The sequence below is a fragment of the Pongo abelii genome, chromosome 5 (genome assembly GCF_028885655.2).
Source record: "Pongo abelii isolate AG06213 chromosome 5, NHGRI_mPonAbe1-v2.0_pri, whole genome shotgun sequence".
Taxonomy (NCBI): domain Eukaryota; kingdom Metazoa; phylum Chordata; class Mammalia; order Primates; family Hominidae; genus Pongo; species Pongo abelii.
This window is the reverse complement of record NC_071990.2, coordinates 29,116,222-29,137,440: the sequence shown is the minus strand read 5'-3', so window position 1 is coordinate 29,137,440 and position 21,219 is coordinate 29,116,222. Positions and strand designations below refer to the sequence as shown.

Sequence of the window (21,219 nt, the reverse complement as noted above, 5' to 3'; positions counted from 1 at the left end):
TATACAGCTAGTCCAGTTCTCTTCAGTATTTTATGATGGAAGATGAAAAACTTAGCATTGCTCTGGGACATGGTATAGTATTGTCAGCTCCAAGTGAGTGCAAACTCCCTGATCATGTTTCCTAATAAGGATGAAAAAGAAAACATTTACCAGATCAATCTATGCATACTGTGTACTCAGTAACATGCTAATATACTCTATCAAGGATAACATATCTCTTCCAGCAGATTCAATTGGGGCTACTACTTATTTCAATTTGTGGTAATTTGCTACTGTCATCCCAATATCTGTCTGATTTATTTCAGGGGTCTGACTGGTAATGCAAATGAAGATATGACAGGAAGTACCACTACTGTATACCTTAGGATTTAAAGGGGAATAGGGAAAATAAAGGCAACTTTACAACCCTGAGGATAATTTAGGATTCAACATTAAAATTGAAAAGATATAAGGAAAATCAAAAGAGGAGGCATACATATATATATATATATACACACACACACACACACGTATAGCTCTTCAATGATGTTTGTGAGATTTATGCTTTTATAAGTTGTCTAAAATTGCTTTTCTGTTATAATTCAAGTCCAAACAATTCAATTCCTTTTAAAAGCAATTCGAAATATGTATTTGTTATATACTAACACTTCTAAAAAATTTTTTTCTTGAGGCAGGGTCTTGCTTTGTTGCCCCAGCTGCAGTGCACTGGCACAGTCTTGGGTCACTGTGACCTCCACCTCCCAGGCTCTAGCAATCCTCCCACCTCAGTCTTCAGAGTAGCTGACACTATAGGCACGCACCACCATGCCTGGCTAATTTTTTTTTTTTGCATTTTTAGTAGAAACAGGAGCTCACCATGTCACCCAGGCTGGTCTCAAACTCCTGAATTCAAGTAATCCTCCCACTTCAGCCTCCCAAAGTGCTAGGATTACAGCATAAGCCACCTCACCCAGCCTATACTAATACTTTTAATTCACTGACATCATTTCTGATAAACAGTCTAAAAGAGATCACATATGGAAAGTACTTTATTCTGAATGATCTATAGTATAAGGTGACAAATTCAGAAAATATAGATATTTAATTGTAGAAGAATGAGAAAGTATATATATGTACATATATAATGTATATATGAATTATTAATTTAAAAAAGAATGTTACATAGCTTCGAAAACTGCATATCAAGAAAATTTTATAAATTAGAAAATGATTGTTTTACATATGTCTGTTTACAATTTGTAAAAATACATGATATGGCCAGGTGGTGGCTCACACCTGTAATCCCAGCACTTTGGGAGGCCGAGGCAGGCAGATCATCTGAGGTCGGGAGTTCGAGACCAGCCTGACCAAGATAGAGAAACCCCGTCTCTACTAAAAATACAAAATTAGCCAGGCATGGTGGTGGGTGCCTGTAATCCCAGCTACTCAGGAGGCTGAGGCAGGAGAATTGCTTGAACCCAGGAGGCGGAGGTTGCAGTGAGCCGAGATCATGCCATTACACTCCAGCCTGTGTGAAAAGAGCAAGACTCCATCTCAACACAAAAAAATGATACACAAAAGAAAAGTAAGGAGAAACAAATACATTAAAATACGAGCATGTGGTCAGGTGCCATGGCTCACACCTGTAATCCCAGCACTTTCAGAGGCCAAGGCAGGTGGATGGCCTGAACCCAGGAGTTGGAGACCAGCCTGGGCAATGTGGTAAAACCCCATCTCTACAAAAGATACAAAAATTAGCTGGGCTTGGTGGCGTGCACCTGTGGTACGAGCTACTCAGGCAGCTGAGGCGGGAGGATCACCTCAGCCTGGGAAGTCGAGGATGCAGTGACCTGTGATCGCACCACTGCACTCCAGCCTGGGCCATGGGAGTGAGATCCTGTCTTAAAACAAAACAAAACAAAACAAACAAACAATATATATCCAGGCTATATCCAGGCTGATACTAGATATTTAATTTAATTATAATTTTCTTTATTTCACTGAAAATCTTTGGTGAGCACTTATTAAGTTATAAATTGCATAAATCTTCTTATTTTCAAAAACTATTCCAGTTGCAATCTTATATTATTTCTACTTGTTCTGCTCCAGTGAATTAATGCTAACCTTAAACTTCAGTGTGTTAATTTATGTTAAATGACATCATATGCTATAAATAATATTTTAACTGCAGATCTCTGGGAGATTTAGTCCAAGCATATTCATCACAAAAAAATCAGTAAACAATAGAAATACCATTTTCCTATATACACCATCAAAGGACTCCCTATTTGACCCTGAGACCAAGTCCTACAAAACAAAATCCAAACTCCTAAGCATGGTTTGCAAAATTCCACCCAACTCCACTGCCTAGTCCCTGCCTAACTATGAATATTCTCACAATATGCTGCTAAGTGAAAAAGCAGGCTATAAAGCAATATGTACATCTTATGCTAAATGAATAAGCCAGACCTAAAAGGGCAAAAATTGCATGTTTCCAATAATATGAAATATCTGGAACATGCAAATTCATACAGACATAAGGTAGGTTGAAAGTTACTAGGGGATGGGGGAGGGGAATGGAGAGTTATCACTAAGGGTTAGAGTTTCTGTTTGGGATGATGAAAAAGTTTAGAAAATAGTGACAAGATTTACACAATAGTATGAATATAATTAACACCATTAAATTAATTGTACACTTAAAAATAGTTAAAATGGCAAATTTTATGTTATATATTACCACAATGTTATAAATTAGTAATGAAATATACCAAAAATCATTGACTTGTACACTTTAAATGGGTGAACTGTATTGTAAATAAATTATATCTCAATACAGCTATAAAATTTAAAAATGAAAAATAAAGAAATTTGCAGCTGTATGTTTATTTAGCCTTGTGCTCTTCAAATTAATACATTCCAAACCTATTTTTCATAGTTCATGTTTTATAACTCTAATCTTCACCCTAGTTTTAGAATTTGTGAACTACCTATGTGTCAGTATTATGCCACCAGTGCAATTGGGAATAGGGTTCACTTATTGCCTCTGGGGACACAATGACCAATTAAACTTGAGGGACTCAGAATCCCTAAGGTTAAAATAAAGGACACAACATTGTGAGAACAGCAGAACTTTAATAAATACTGGCTGGTTTTATTAAAAGCCACAACCTTCTCTCTGTGACAGTGCAAATGTTACTAATGTCTATAAGATCAGCTTCTTATTGTGGAAATCCATTAGGAATCTGGCAAGGACAGCCCATGTCAGTCAAAAATATCCCGGTGACTGAAGACATTATCTGTAACACACTTTTACCTCATCTTAAGATTTTTACTTATATGTTCTTAACGAAGTGCAAGATACATGATAATTTTATTCTCAATCTGTGGGCAAAAGGTAGTTGAGTCAGAATGGCAAAAGAGTTGAAAGCTCAAAACATCATTGCATGTATCAGTATTTGCACCAGACTTCCTTGAAACACAACACAAAGAAAGGCATGGATATCTCTAGGACACTTAGAATAAAGGCGAGTGGTGTCTACCACAGAGAATTATGTTACCATGATTGGGAAGGGTCTCTCAAGATCATCTAACCTACATCATTACCTCTGGGTTGCATCATGTTAAATAATCAGAATGTCCAATTTGTTTCCAGGGAACCTTGAAATAAATATCAAGTATTTTTAGTGATTCCAAAAATCCTTCTTATCCTTTGAAACTTTTGAATGAAAATTTGCTTATTATATCTCCACACATAAAAAAGTCAGTGGGAATGTTTTAATTAGAAAAAGAATCAGTGGTATTTGAGGTTTCTTTTGATATATGCAGGATGCATAAATAAGAAAAGTTTAAGATAACAGTGGAATCACCATTCTCTTGTCAAGGGATAAGTTTATTTACTGATAATGCAAAAAAAAAAAAAGATTGATAAATGAACTGGCACCAGTGCCATATAAAAGGTGAAGAGGAGTAGAGGCTGTGAATATAATAGAATAAGAAGGAACAGCTGCTGAGTCGATTACTGTTATCACCTATGCCCTTCAGATAACCAAATATCTCCTACTATAGACTTGACTTTCACTTATGAGGAAACTATGTTCTCTGCACTATGCTAGAAACAAAGAAGAAGTGACATATACATTTAATCATTTCATATCATAATATTATAAAATTACAATAAGCACTTGGATTACCAATAATAAATTATATCTCTGCTTTTTCATACACATGACAAGCTGAAATAATGACTCAATATTATGAGTAATGATTATTACTAATGATTAATGCTAATCCTACTATTAATGATAACTGGCTTACATTCATTAGATCATTCCTATGTTTCAGGCACTGTCCAAAATCTAGATGTGTACGCACTGGCTCATTGAAGTCTCACAGTAATTCCCTTTTTTATAAAACAGGTTTTAAAAACAGCATGGTACTGGTACCAAAACAAATATATAGACCAATGGAACAGAACAGAGGCCTCAGAAATAACACCACACATCTACAACCATCTGATCTTCAATGAACCCAAAAAAAACAAGCAATGTGGAAAGGATTCCCTATTTAATAAATGGTGTTGGGAAAACTGGCTAGCCATATGCAGAAAACAGAAACTGGACCACTTCCTTACACCTTATACAAAAATTAACTCAAGATGGATTAAAGACTTAAACATAAAACCAAAAACCATAAAAGATTTAGAAGAAAACCTAGGCAATACCATTCAGGACATAGGCATGGACAAAGACTTCATGACTAAAACACCAAAAGCAATAGCAACAAAAGCCAAAATGGACAAATGGGATCTAATTCAACTAAAGAGCTTCTGCACAGCAAAAGAAACTATCATCAGAGTGAACAGGCAACCTACAGAATGGGAGAAAATTTTTGCAATCTATCCATCTGACAAAGGGCTAATATCCAGAGTCTACAAAGAACTTAAACAAATTTACAAGAAAAAAACAACCCCATCAAAAAGTGGGCGAAGGATATGAACAGACACTTCTCAAAAGAAGACATTTATGTAGCCAACAAACAAAGGAAAAAAGCTCATCATCACTCATCATTAGAGAAATGCAAATCAAAACCACAATGAGATTCCATCATACGCCAGTTAGAATGGTGACCATTAAAAAGTCAGGAAACAACAGATGCTGGAGAGGATGTGGAGAAATAGGAATGCTTTTACATTGTTGGTAGGAGTGTAATTAATTCAACCATTGTGGAAGACAGGGTGGCAATTCCACAAGGATCTAGAACCAGATCCAGAAATATCATTTGACCCAGCAATCCCATTACTGGGTTTATACCCAAAGGATTATAAATCATTCTACTATAAACATGCATGTACACGTATGTTTACTGTGGCATTCCACAATGGTTGAATTAATTTACACCCCCACAAGGATCTAGAACCAGAAATATCAGCAAGCATGCCTGGCTGTGTGCAGTATCCAGGCTGGTAATGTGAGCTGAGCACAGGCTGCCAGGCTGAGTGGGCCAGTGGGCCTGAGCAAAACCCCGGCATAAGTGTCACTAGCCACAGAGGTTTTCAGCTGGTGAAGTGATAACCCAAGGATCCCATAACATAACCATTAGAAAACATTGGACAAACTGTGATTGAAGTGCATTCTATAAGATACCTGAGCAGTACTCAGAATTATCAACATCATGAAAAACAAGATAACGGAGATTCAGGAAACTGAAAGACATGACAACTAAATGCAATGGAGTGTCCTGGATAGGATTCTGCAACAAAAAAAGGATGTTAAAGAAAATCTTGCTGAAATCCAAAGAGAGTCTAGAGTTTTGGTAGTAGTAACATACCAATGTTAGTTTCTTAATTTTGAAAAATGTACCAGAGAAATGTAACATTAAGTGAAAGTGAAACTGGTTGAGGTGTATATGGGAATTCTTTGCCATCTTTGCAACTTTTCTGTAAAGCTAAAATGAAGTCAAAATAAAGCACGTATAAAAAATGTGTTACACAGATGGGAAGGGACAAGATGTCCAATTAGATGCAGCCAGGAAGCACTGCTTTCGCCGAGAGAGACCAAATTATTGAGTAAATCAACATAAATTGGTTGATTTAATTGTCTCAGCCCAAAATCTCCTTAAGCTGATAAGCAAATTCAGCAAAGTCTCAGGATACAAAGTCAATGTGTGATCTTAGGAGAGAAAACACTGAGTGTATGGAGAGGCAAAGCTGAAGCTGAGGCTGTAGAGGCAGAAATCTGGGAACCCTGCAAGTGGTACCTGAATGCCAGGGCTAGTTCCCAGCCCCAGATGGCTCCTGGGAAATTGGTGAGTCAGGGAACTGAGGGACAGCTCACTCTTGTCATGTACCTCTGGGATCCTAGCTACAAGAGACCCCATATCCCCCATAAATGTGTTAGCTGGCAGGGGGATCTCCCTGGGGAACAGGCAGAGACAGTACTTCAGACAGTGCAGAGCCTGGGAGCTTTTGTGTGCTGGGCAGCTTCGGTGGAGGGTAGCCATAGATACCCATCCCTGAGAGCTTCCCATCTCCCTCTGCAAGGCTCTTGACTCAGCTGACTGCCAAGCCAAAGGAGAGCAGGGCTGGCTTCCCTATGTGACTGGGACACATCTGTTCCGCAAGCCCTCCTGCCTGCAGGCTCCTCTCAGGTCCTATGCCTAGCTGCCCTGGAGGAGCAGGTGCATTGTGCAACTTTCACAGCCCAGCTGAGTGCCTTGCTTCACCTGAGTACTTTCCCAGCAACCCAGAAGCACATCAGATCCCACAGTGCAGCCAGAGCCCAACCCTGAGCTGAAGGATGTCCTGGTGCTACCTGGGTTTCTAAGCACAGCTTGGGATTATCAAGCCAAGATATGTGACCCACACTAAGTTAGGTGAGTTAGCTTAATACAAAAAAAAAAAAAAGAAAGAAAGAAAGAAAAAAATTCCATCCAATATCCCTGATGAACATAGAAGGAAAAATCCTTGAGAAAATACTAGTCAAACAAATCCAGCAGCACATCAAAAAGTTAATACACCACAATCAAGAAGGCTCTATTTCTGGCATGCAAGATTGGTTGAACATCTGCAAATCAACAAATGTGATTCACCACATAAACAGAATTAAAAGGAAAAGCCATATGATCATCTCAATAGATGCTGAAAAAGCTTTTGGTAAAATCCAACATCTCCCAACATACTGCAGTATGTTTACTGTGGCAGGGGTGTATGAGGGAGCAAGTGTGGGGTCCATCTACTGCACACAGCCAGGCATGCTTGCTGCAGCAGGGCAGGCAGTTCCAGGCACTGACGGGTGCCAGCTCCCTGCAAGTCTGCGGCTGGACCAGGTGTACTGCAAGCAGCTTCCACACCAGGAACCACAGAACCACCCAAAAGGGTGTCACAGCCCTGGCTCAGGGAGCTCCTAGGTCTGGGCTCCCCAAAGAGTTGCATCTCTTATCTCCTTTATGTCAACTGCAATGAGGTGAAGAAAGGGCATGTTTCAGCCCTGTTTGTGTGGCAGCTCTTTTAGCCATGCCATTCAGTGGGTCCCAAGTTCTTGTCCCACACTCATGAGGTATGTGGATAAGTGGAGGGTGAGTAAGGTGAAGAGGAGCTTTATTGAACAATAGAACAGCTGAGAGGAAACCTGCTCCTCTCCATAGCCAGGGTGTCCTGACGAGTGTTCAGCTCTCCACAGAGAGGAGACCTGGAGTGGGTAGCTCCTCTCCTCAGACAGGTCATCCCATAGAGTGTTCAGGTCTCAGCAGAAAAGAGACCCTAGTGTAGGTAATTCCTCTCTCCAGCTGGTTGTCCTGACATCTTTTTGTGTCTGGCTGAGTCTGGGAATTTTTATGGACTTCAGAGGAGAGGAAGTGCTTGCTGATTGGTCCTTAGGCAGCCATGGGCAGGCTTGGAAAAAGCACCGTAAGTTCCCACTCCAGTCTGCGAGGCTGGCAGCCCGTCTCCCAGGCTTTGACCCTTCCCTGAGTTGAAGGTGGGGCCTCACCGGGGACTCATCCCTTTCTGCCCAGGAGCCTGTGGGCCTCCTGCCACTGTTGACGGTGCCCAGGCTGTTCCTGCCAAGAGGCACCTGCAGGCCAGCGCCAAGCTGCCCTCAGCAGCACCCCCTCCAGCCTCCCTCCCTTGCTTACTGGTGCCCAAAGCCCAGAGGGGGCTGAGGTAGCAGAAGACTGGCATGTCAGTGCTGCCCCAAGTGTGGGCACACCAGGTCAGGTTGCAACAGCACCTGGGCCTGGCCTCAACCACGCTCCGAGATCAGAGCACGCGCCAGGAGCAGGGAGAGGCCAGACACCAGGAGCAGGCACCTCCAAGACTGCGGGGGCAAAAAGGGCTTTCCCAGGCCCCCAAGAGTGCAGAGATGCCCGGGTCTGCCGCTGCAGCTTGGGCATCTGCAAGCGCGCCCAGGAGGGCAGGGCTCTTACCTACTCCTGGCACCCAAGAGCACAGGGATGCCCAGGTTTGTAGACACAGCTTGAGCAGCTGCAGCTGCACCCGGGAGGGTGGGGCTTCTGCCTGCTCCTGAACCCCAAGCGCACAGGGATGTCCTGTCCGCAGCTGCTGCTGGGCAACTGCAGCTGAGCCTGGGGAGCACAAGACTTTTGCCCTGCCAACTCATAAGGGGTTGGGGCTTCCGCCTATTGCCGGCTCCAGGGGCTCCTTGGAGCACACAGCCCCACCTGCACGTCCCCTACTACAGCCGGTGTCACAGTCCAGATGGGTTTCAGCTGCCATCAATTACACTGGGCCTTTGAATTTTTGGAGAGGAGACCACAGAGGTAAAGCGCCCTTTTTATCCCATCAGAGCAGGGGTTACATAATATCTACATGGCATCACTGATGGTGCTGACTTTAATCACTTGGTTAAGGTAGTGTTTGCACTAAATAAAGCTTAAACTTACAATTGTCACATGTCCATACTCTATGACTTGGAAGACAGTCACTGAGTTCAGCCTACACTTAATGAAGGAGATCATGAGCTCCATATCTGAAAGTGGGGACTATTAATAGACTAGTAAGGAAGATTTTTCTCTTCTTCTCATTTATGTATTTATTCAATCATTTATAAGAGTATGGACTCATACATTTTATACTTCAGGTTATAATCCAGTGAGATGTTATTTATTTTGTTGTTGAAATTGCTCCAGCTTTACCCATTGAGAGCTCTTTCAAGTTAGCTGCTGGGTCCCTTGGACAGGAATTCATCCTTTTGTTATCCTTTTCTCTTTAGGGCCCTTCCTTGATTTCTGGTATTACTGGTTCTTCTCCAGGCTTCTCTTATGTATTTCTTCACCAGCCTTAGAAATATCTTAGAATCAGACATTTCTCCAACGATCTCTGTTTCTTTTCACTGGAAAATGGCATTAGAAAACACGATCTGAGTGTGACACGTGCACATTGCTATGAGGGTAACATTGTTTCTAGGCTATTTCAGCAGAAAGGGCTAAGTAATGTGTGTCTACACAGTAAGCCCTGAATACACACATATCTGTCATTGTTTCCATATTTGTCCATCTGTGTGTGTCCACATGCATTTGGGCTTGTGTTTAAACATGAGGTCATAGTGATAACTCTGACTCTAACACAGTCCCTAATGGTCAGTCTGGCCTTCCTTTCTTGCTTCTCTGTAACTTCTCACACCAACAGGGAGAAACCTGGATGCCACTGTTCATGTTTTAATATTTTTCTTCAACTGGTATGCATGTGAAGCAATTACAGAATTAGCTGAACCTGCATGAGAAACAAATTTACTATTCAGAATACCATATTTATGCAAAGTTACTTTTGTCTATAGTCTGACATTTTTTAATCAAAACATTATTTCTCAAGGTAAGTTAGGTCATTTTTTACTTCTTCTCTACCCTTTTCAGTGTTGTTAGCTTACATATTTATATAAAGTGAGGTTGATTTGTCACTGTCATACCATTCTAGGATCTTCCCACATCTTGGTGATATTTTTGCTTGTTTATTTGCATGCATTTGAGTGCAATTTTGTGATACACTACTTAGGAATTAATAAATCACAGACTTGTGTATTACTAGTGCAGCACCATACAAAACAACTCCATCATTTAAAAATTTCCCTTGTGTGTCTTCTTTGTAATAAACTAATCTCCCCTACACTAAGCCCTGGATACCACTGATGTGTTTCCATCCCAATGGGTTTTTTTTTCCAGATGTCTTATGAATGAAACCATACAATATTCAGACTTTGAAGTCTGGCTTCATTCATTTAGTAAAACACACTTAACATATATTCATGTTGTTGCATGTATCAGTAGCTCATTCCATCCCATTGATCAACAGTATTCATTGATCAATCAACTTCCACACAATCATAGATCATTGTGTGGAAATACCAAAGATTATCTTTTCCCTGTTGAAGGGCATGGGTTGCTTACAGTTTTGAGTAATTATGAATGAAACTGATATAAACATTTGCACACAGATTTTTACACGGACATAAGTTTTAATTCACTAGGGTAAATACTTAGGAATGTGATTGTTAAGTCATATGGCAAGATTATATTAAACTTTATAAAAATTGCCAAAGAGTCAAAGCGGTTGCACCACTTTGCATTTCTACCAGCAATCAAAGAGAGTTTCCCTCACTTTTCATTCTTGCTAGTATTTATTACTTTCAGTGCTTTTGTTTCAGTGACAAAAAAAATTGTGAGAATTTATTTTTAATCTTGTTATATAAGTACTTTCATAATGCTCCAGTTTTGTATCTTGGTTTACAAAGCCTTAATATTGACTACGTAGCTTTTTATAAGAAAAAATACTGGTATCTGGACTTTCATATAGATTTTCTTAAATCAATGAGATTTCCATCCGTCAGCTTAACTGTAAATCAATTATTACAAGGTTTTTCAAATGTGGGAAATCATGTCTTTGATAAGAACAGGTCAGTTTTTTCATTTTTTTCTCTAAGAATTTTTGTTTTGTGTGTGTGTGTATCTATCACTTAATGTGTATTTGAAAACTTTCTAATTAACTTTTTCTAATACAAATAATCTATGAAACTTTATTCCATTTTCTCAATACAGTTTAGAAATTACTTGAACGTTTGGTTAAATGTTCTGAACCTTACTTTCAAATTACATTTTCTTACTAGAAAAATGCTTAGACACTGTGGCGATTCCTCAAGGATCTAGAACTAGAAATACCATTTGACCCAGCAATCCCATTACTGGGTATATACCCAAAGGATTATAAATCATTCTACTATAAATACACATGAACACGTATGTTTATTGTGGCACTCACAATAGCAAAGACTTGGAACCAACCCAAATGTCCATCAATAATACACTGGATAAAGAAAATGTGGCACATATACACCGTGGAATACTATGCAGCCCTAAAAAAGGATGAGTTCATGTCCTTTGCAGGGACATGGATGAAACTGGAAACCATCATTCTCAGCAAACTATCACAAGGACAGAAAACCAAACACTGCATGTTCTCATTTATAAGTGGGAGTTGAACAATGAGAACACTTGGACACAGGGTGGGGAACATCATACACCAGGGCCTGTCGGGGGGTGGGGGGTGCTGGGGGAGGGATAGCATTAGGAGAAATACCTAATGTAAATGACGAGTTGATGGGTGCAGCAAATCAACATGGCACATGTATACCTATGTAACAAACCTGCACATTGTGCACATGTACCCCAAAACTTAAAGTATAATTTAAAAAAATGCTTAATTCATGCTGCATATGTTCAGTGTGATTTTTAAAGGCTTCAAGATTCAATGTTATTCATATAACCTAATTTCTATTTTATTTCTCTCTCCATTTAGAGTCTTTTAAGAGGCCAGGCATGGTGGCTCACACCTGTAATCCCAGCACTTTGGGAGGCCAAAGTGGGAGGGTCACTTGAGGTCAGGAATTTGAGACCAGACTGGGCAACAGGGTGAAACACTGTCTCTACTAAAGATACAAGAATTAGCCAGAATTGGTGGTGCATGCTTGTAATCCCAGCTACTTGGGATGCTGAGGTAGGAGAATCACTTGAAACTGGGAGATGGAGATTGCAATAAGCCAAGATTGCACCACTGCACTCCAGCCTGGGCGACAGAGCAAGACTCCATCACAAAAAAGAAAAAAAAAGTATTTTAAGAAGCATAAACAAATCAGCCACCTTTGACTGAACATTGATTGGTACTTGTTCTGATTTGATCCAGTTCTAAGTCCCAGCATCCATTTTATCTTCTCCAAGTATAGTAGGGAATATTCATCAACAGTTCACTCAGTTATTTGATTTGATTTCTTATCACTTAACACTTAATCCAAGGATATAAATATTCTTTTGCCCAGTGGTAAACTTGTCATCCAATCCTTGAGTTTCTTTTGCAAACAGGTTAGGTTTTTCTCACGATTGAAATGCTCATCCAAACCCTATTTTTTTTTTTTTTTTTTTTTTTTGCTGTCTTAAGTTGTTTTTTTCCTCTTCTGACATAGTTTTAAGGCTATTTTGGCATTAGCTTCTCACTATTTAAAAGACTTCAACACATCTTCCAGTAACTGAACTCATATTCCAAACCTAGTCATGAATGTAATTCAATCTGAACTTTAAGGTGTTCTCTTTTTTTAAAGATGACATATAAATGGCCAATAATCATATGAACAAATGCTAATCATAAGAGAACTGCAAATTAAAACCACAGTGAGATATTATCTTATGCCAGTCAAAATGGCCATTATTAAAATTCGAGAAAAAAGATTTTTGCCGAGAGTATAGAGAAAAAGGATTACATACACTATTGGTGAGAATGTAAATTAGTACAACCTCTGTGGAAAACAGTATGGAGACTATTCAAAGAACTAAAAATAGAGCTACCGTTCGATCCAGCCAATCCCATTACTGGGTACCAAGCTAAAGGTAAAGAAATCATTATATCAAAAAGAAACCTAACTGTCTATGTATATCGCAGCACTATCCACAATAGCAAAGTAATAGAATCAACCTGAGTGTCCATCAGTGGACTACTGGATTTCTAAAATGTGGAGTATATATATATATATATATATATATATATACACACTTTAGAATACTACTAGGCCATAAAAAGACTGAAATCATGTCTTTTACAGCAACGTCAATGTAACTGGAGGCCATTGGCTTAAGAGAACTCAGAAACAAAAAGCCAAATGCTACATATTATCAATTAAAAGTGGGAGCTAAACAACGGGTACACATGGATATAGAGTGAAATATAGGCATTGAAGACTCCAAAAGGTGGGAGATTGGGAAAGGGTTGAGGGATGAAAGACTACCTATTGAGGACAATGTATTTTATTTGGATGATGGATACACTGAAAGCTCAGACCTCACCACTATGCAATATATCCATGGAACACCACTGCACTTCTACATTGTAAATCTGTAAAAATTCACATTTTTCAAAAACATTCCTTTTTTTCAAAGCATCTATTTTGAACTCAAATTTCCTATACACTTAGAGGATTTAATGCCTTGTTCTAAGGGCAGGACTCCATGAAAAATAATTTATACTCTTCATACTCTTTTTCTTTTTGAAGAGACAAAGTTTCACTCCCATTGCCCAGGCTGTAGTACAACTGCGTGATCTCGGCTCACTGCAACCTCTGCTTCTCAGGTTGAAGGATCCTCCTGCCTCAGCCTCCCAAGTAGCTGGGATTACAGGAAACTGCCACCACGCCTGGCTAATTTTTTGTATTTTTAGTAGAGATGGAATTTCACCATGTTGGCCAGGCTGGTCTCAAACTCCTGACCGCACATGATCCACCCGCCTCAGCCTCCCAAAGTGCTGGGATTACAGGCATGAGCCACCACACCAAGCTCATATTCTTTTTTAATCAGCCTAATTTATTAAAACATTACATTTGTCCTCAACTACAGAAGAAACTTCTCTGGTAAACTCTTTTTACTCTCTTTACATAAAGTTGGCTTTTATAATTACAAAATACAAATATAGCTGCACTTACCACCATCCCCCATGTTAAGCCATAGAACTCTGATGTGAGTCTCATGTCTCCTTGCAACATTGACCTGGCCTCAATCAGCTTCTCCAGGACCTGTATAAAGTAATACCTCAGAGCAGCAAGCAGGTCCTCCATAGCACCAGATCTGCCTTTGGTTGCCAAGACACTGATTCTACAACAAACTGCAGAGAACACTAGGAGTGTTCTGCTTGGAACCTAAATCTGCACCTAGCAACCAGGACAGCGCATCATGGGATGCCAACGGGGGAGGATAGATGGTGCTTTCTAAACATTTTCACTATTAGCACATGAAAAATGAGAAAGTACAAGGCTCTTGTTGATCCAATGAGACTGGCCACGGAGACTGTATACCTTCTAGGCACTAACAAACAACCCTAAAGTATGCAAGAATTAATGTGATTTCATACATGTACAATTCAAGAATTACTAAGAACATGGCAGTAAAGATCTTACATGCCCATATCAATAGTCAACATCCTCTTAATGTAAACATGTCTTTCTGAGGCTCTGCTAGACCTAATATTTAAAAATTCAAAGGTTCCTCACCTCAGCATTCCATCTTAGGGGTTTTTTGTTGTTGTTGTTGTTAGATGAGGGCGATAAGCATGAGAGAGTCAAATTATTGTCATTAAGTTATCGATCTAATTTTCAAATGTAAAAACTCATAAAGAATCAATGTAATATAGGTTCTGGAATTTTTTAAATTTTTATTTTAGGTTCATGGGTATATGTGCAGGTTTGTTATACAGGTAAACTGTGCATCACAGGGGTTTGGAGCACAGATAATTTCATCACCCAGGTAATAAGCATGGTACATAATAGGTATTCTTTCTGATCTTCTTCCTCCTCCCACCCTCCACCGTCTAGTAGATCTCAGTGTGTGTGGTTCACCTCCTAGTATCCATGTGTTCTTATGTTTAGCTCCCACTTATAAGTGAGAACATGTGGTATTTGGCTCTTTTCCATTTAGTTTGCTTGGGATGATGGCCTACAGCTCCATCCATGGTGCTGCAAAGGAAATGACCTCATTCTTTTTATGACTGCATAGTATTCCATGGGGTCTATGTACCACATTTTCTTTACCCAATCTACTGTTGATGGGCATTTAGGTTGATTTCATGTCTTTGCTGTTGTGAATAGTGCTGCAATGAACATACTCGTGCATATGTCTTTATGGTAGAATGATTTATATTCCTTTGGGTATATACCCAGTAATGGGATTGCTGGGTCGAATAGTAGTTCTGTTTAAGTTCTCTGAGGAATCATCACACCGTTTTCCACAATAGCTAAACTAATTTACATTCCCACCAGCAGTGTATAAGCATTCCCTTTTCTCCATAACCTTGACGTATCTGCTATTAATAATCTGACTTTTTGATAATATCCATTTTGCCTGGTGTGAGATGGTATCTCATTGTGGTTTTGATTTGCATTTCTCTAATGATTAATGATATTGAGCATTTTTTCATATGCTTGACTGCATGTGTGTCTTCTTTTGGAAAGCGTCTGTTCATGTTTTGCCAACTTTTAAACGGCACTTTTTCTTTCTTGTAAATTTGTTTAAGTTCTTTATAAATGCCAGATATTAGACCTTTGTCAAATCCATTGTATTCAGATATTTTCTCTCATTTTGTAGGTTGTCTGTTTCCACTGTTGATAGTTTCTCTTACTGTGAGAAGTTCTTTAGTTTAATTAGGCTTCATTTGTCAATTTTTGTTTTTGTTGCAATTGCTTTTGGCATCTTCATGATGAAATGTTTCCCAAGTCCTATGTCCAGAATAGTATTTCCTAGGTTATCTTCCAGAGTTTTTATATTAATAGTTTTCATTTTAACATTTAAGTGTTTAATCCATCTTGAGTTGATTTTTGTATGTGGTGCAAAGTTGGCATCCAGTTTCAATCTTCTGCATAGAGCTAGTCACTTATCTCAGCACCCTTTATAAAATGGGGAGTCCTTTCCCCATTGCTTGTTTTGGTCAGCTTTGTTGAAGATCATTTTTTTGTAGGTGTGTGGCACTATTTCTGGGTTCTCTATTCTATTCCATTGGTCTATATATCTGTTTTTTGTTTTTTTTTTTTTCCAGTACCGTGCTGTTTTGGATACTGTAGCCCTCTAGTATAAGTTGGGTAAGGTGATGCCTCTAGCTTTGTCCTTTTTTCTTAAGATTGCCTTGGCTATTAGGGCTCTTTTTCGGTTCCATATAAATTTTAAAATAGTTTTTTTCTAATGCTGTGAACAATGTCATTGGTAGTTTGATAGGAATTGCATTGAATCTATAAATTGCTTTGGACCAGTGCGGCCATTTTAATGATACAGAATCTTAGTATCCATCAGCATGGGATGTTTTTCCATTTGTTTGTGGCACCTCTGATTTCTTTCAGCAGTTTTTTGTAATTCTCATTGTAGAGATGTTTTACCTTCTTGGTTAGCAGAATTTCTAGATATTTTATTCTTCTTGTGGCAGTTGTGAATGGGATTGCATTCCTGATTTAGCCCTCAGATTGAATGTTGTTGATGTATGGGAATGCTAAATTTTTGTACATTGCTTTTGTATCCTGAAACTTTTCTGAAGTTGTTTATCAGATCAAGGAGCTTTTGGACCAAGACTATGGGGTTTTCTCATACGGATTCATGTCTTTTGCAACCAGGAATAGTATAACTTCCTCTCTTCTTATCTGGATGCCTTTCATTTCCTTCTCTTGCCTGATTGCTCTGGCCAGGACTTCCAGTACTATGTTGAATAAGTGTGGTGAGAGAGGGCATCCATGTCTTGTGCCGGTTTTCAAGGGGAATGCTTCCAGCTTTTTCCATTCAGTATGATGTTGACTGTGGTTTTTTTATAGATTGCTTTTATTATTTTGAAGTATATTCCTTCAATGCCTAGTTTATTGAGGGTTTTTAACATGAAGGGATGTTGAATTTTATTGAAAGCCTTCTCTGCATGTATTGAGATAATTATGTGGTTTTTGTTTTCATTTCTGTTTATGTGATGAATCACATGTATTGATTTGCATATGTTGAACCAACCTTTCCTCTCAGAGATGAAGCCTACTTGATCATGGTAGGCTTTATCCCTGGGACGCAAGGGGTCATGGTAGGCTTTTTCTCTGGGATGCAAATGATCACACCCTAATCTGTGGAGCCTGTGATTATACGTTACTTTACATGGCAAAAGGACTTTTATAGATGTGATTAAATTCAGAATCTTGAGATGGGGATATTATCCTGGATTAGGCAGGTGGGCTAACATAATCACCTGTGTCCATATAAGAGGGAGGCTGGAGGTCAGAGAAAAGATACTCTGCTGCTGACTTTAAAGATAGAAGAATGGGCCATGAGCCAAGGAATATAGGTCACCTCTAGAAGATAGAAAAGGTGAGGAAACAGCTATTTCATCAAAAAGCTAAGAAACTGGGTTTTTATATGCTGTTGGATTTGGTTTGCTAGTATTTTGTTGAGGAGAATCAAGGTAATTTGAAAGATCTTCAGATTTCAAGGATTTACACTCCTGACAAATGACTCCTCAAACCCATAGCCAGTCACTGTTCTTTACCATTGCCCCACTCTCGAGCACAATACAAAAACTTTCCATTTCCTGAGAGGGTAAAGAAACGTGATGTTATAACAAAATAAATATTTGCCAACAATATTACCATCTCTTGGTGTTATCTACTCCATGCATTTCTAGTGAATTGTTCATTAGGAAACCCCACTACTTTATTCAAAGTTTTTGTTATTTGACCTAAGATAAACAAAGTTATCTGTTCCTCCCAAAGAAAAGTGTCAGATATGTCAAGTTCATCTAAGTTTGCCAACAGTAAGAAAATATTTTAAGAAGTATGAAGACATATAAAAAAGATATATAAGGCACCCAGAAGGGATCCTCTCTAGCCAAAACACTGACCGTTTCAGCATCAAAATAATGATAGAATGAAATAAGAATGCATAAGACCATATTAAGATATATCGATAGACACATAGATAAATAATACCTGATACACACACGTACACTCACACACACACACACACACACAGGAACAAAGGAAAGCTATTCCTTCATGTAGAATGCCAACTCTATTAGTTTTTCATTGTTGCTAAAACAAATTACTACAAATTTGGTGTTTAAAATAACAAAAATATCTTATATATCTGGAGAAAGAAAGACTAAATTGGATCTACAGGGCTGCACATCTTCTGCAGGCTGTAGGAGAGAACATGTTTCCTCAACTACTCCAGCTTCTAGAAGCAACCTGTATTCCGTGGCTCATGGCCCATTCCTCTATCTTTAAAGTCAGCAGCAGAGTATCTTTTCTCCGACTAAGAATGTGGCAGGAAAGAACTTACATGGCCTCTCTCTTATATGGATACGTGTGATTATGTCAGCGCTCCTGGCTAATACAGGATAATAATCCCAACTCAAGGTTGAGAATTTAATCACATCTATAAAAATCCTTTTGCAGGCTGAAAATTCCAAAATCCAGAACGCCTCTTCTCCTCCAAAGGATCACAACTCCTCACGAGCAAGGGAACAAAACTGGATGGAGAATGAGTTTGACAAATTGACACGAGTAGGCTTCAGAAGGTGGGTAATAACAAACTCCTCCAAGCTAAAGGAGCATATTTTAACCCAGTGCAAGGAAGCTAAGAACCTTGAAGAAAAGATAGAAGATTTCCTAACTAAATTAATCAGTTTAGAGAAGAACATAAATGACCTGATGGAGCTGAAAAACAGCATGAGAACTTTGTGAAGCATACAAAAGTATCAATAGCCGAATTGATTAAGCAGAAGAAAGGATATCAGAGATTGAAATTCAACTTAATGAAATAAAACGTGAAGACAAAATTAGAGAAAAAAGAATGAAAATGAACAAACAAAGCCTCCAAGAAATATGGGACTATGTGAAAAGACCAAACCTATGTTTGATTGGTGTACCTGAAAGTGATGGGGAGAATGGAACCAAGCTTGAAAACACTCTTCAGGATATAATCCAGGAGAATTTCCCCAACCTAGCAAGACAGGACAACATTCAAATTCAGGAAATGCAGAGAAAAATACTAAGATATTCCTCAAGAACAGCAACCCCAAGACATATAATCGTAATATTCACCAAGGTTGAAATGAAAGAAAAAAATGTTAAGGGCAGCCAGAGAGAAAGGTCGCGTTACCCACAAAGGGAAGCCCATCAGACTAACAGCAGGTCTCTCAGCAAAAACCCTACAAGTGAGGGGAGAGTGAGGACGAATATTCAAAATTCTTAAAGAAAAGAATTTTCAACCCAGAATTTCATATCCAGCCAAACTAAGCTTCATAAGTGAAGGAGAAACAAAATCCTTTACAGACAAGCAAATGCTGAGAGATTTTTGTCACCACCAGTCCTGCCTTACGGGAGTTCCTGGACGAAGTACTAAATATGGAAAAGAAAAATCAGTACCAGCCACTGCAAAAACATACCAAAGAATCAATATCATGAAAATGGCCATACTGCCCAAAGTAATTTATAGATTCAATGCTATCCCAATCAAGCTACCACTGACTTTCTTCACAGAATTAGAAAAAAACTACTTTAAATTTCACATGGAACCAAAACAGAGCCCATATAGCCAAGACAATCCTAAGCAAGAAGGAGAAAGTTGGAGGCATCATGCTACCTGACTTTAAACTATACTACAAGAATATAGTAACCAAAACAGCATGGTATGTGAACCAAAACAGCATGGTATGTGTACCAAAACGGATATATAGACCAATGGAACAGGACAGAGGCCTCTGAAATAACACCACACATCTACAACCATCTGATCTTTGACAAACCTGACAAAAACAAGCAATGGGGAAAGGATTCCTTATTTAATAAATGGTGTTGGGGAAACTGGCTAGCCATATGCAGAAAACTGAAACTGGACCCCTTCCTTACACCTTACACAAAAATTAACTCAAGACAGATTAAAGACTTAAACGTAAGACCTAAAACCATAAAAACCCTAGAAGAAAACCTAGGCAATACCATTCAGGATATAGGCATGGGCAAAGACTTCATGACTAAAACACCAAAAGCAATGGCAAGAAAAGACAAAATTGACAAATGGGATCTAATTAAACTAAAGAGCTTCTGCACAGCAAAAGAAACCTTCTGGACAAGCAGCCTACAGAATGGGAGAAAATTTTTGCAATCTATCCATCTGGCAAAGGGCTAAAATCCAGAGTCTACAAAGAACTTAAACAAATTTACAAGAAAAAAACAAACAACCCCATCAAAAAGTGAGCAAAGGATATGAACAGACAGTTCTGTAAAAAAGACATTGATGCAGCCAACAAACATGAAAAAAAGCTCATCATCACTGGTCATTAGAGAAATGTAAATCAAAACCACAATGAGATATCATCTCACACCAGTTAGAATGGTGATCATTAAAAAGTCAGGAAACAGCAGATGCTGGAGACGATGTGGAGAAATAGGAATGCTTTTACACTGTTGGTGAGAATGTAAATTAGTTCATCCATTGTGGAAGACAGTGGGGCAATTCCTCAAGGATCTAGAACTAGCAATACCATTTGACTCAGCAATCCCATTACTAGGTATACACCCAAAGGATTATAAATCATTCTACTATAAAGACACATGCACGTGTATGTTTATTGCAGCACCATTCATAATAGCAAAGACTTGGAACCAACCCAAATGCCCATCAATGATAGACTGGAATAAGAAAATGTAGCACATATACACCATGGAATACTATGCAGTCATAAAAAAGAATGAGTTTATGTCCTTTGTAGGGACATGGATGAAACTGGAAACCATCATTCTCAGCAAACTAAAACAGGAACAGAAAACCAAACACTGCATGTTCTCACTCATAAGTGGGAGTTGAACAGTGAGAACACATGGACATAGGGATGGGAACATCACACAGTGGGGTCTGTTAGAAGGTGGGAGGGCTAGGGAGAGATAGCATTAGGAGAAATACCTAATGTAGATGATGAGTTGATGGGTGCAGCAAACCAGCATAGCACATGTATACCTATGTAACAAACCTGCACGTTCTGCACATGTCTTCCAGAACTTAAAATATAAAAAATAAAATTAATTTTGCCATGTAAGGTAATATATAATAACTTATCCCAGTGATTAGGGTGTGATCATTTGAGAGAAGGAGAGGAAGTATTTAGCCTGCCACACAAATTATTAAATTTGGAAGGAATGATGGAACTTTAAGAATCATTACTTGGAAACCACTATAGTAATAATT

General features: G+C 38.9%; 1 protein-coding gene across 1 annotated transcript in view; it reads left to right on the top strand.

Annotated features, from left to right (window-relative positions):
• The window catches only part of LOC129059812 (putative olfactory receptor 2W6), a 41,793-nt gene extending 21,213 nt beyond the window's left edge, over positions 1–20,580 (top strand). Inside the window, exon 3 of the mRNA XM_054557079.2 lies at positions 18,429–20,580. Within this exon, the coding sequence (XP_054413054.2) occupies positions 18,429–18,716 (288 nt within the window). The 3' untranslated portion in view covers positions 18,717–20,580. The remainder of the gene's footprint in view (positions 1–18,428) is intronic.
• The last annotated feature ends 639 nt before the right edge of the window (positions 20,581–21,219 follow it).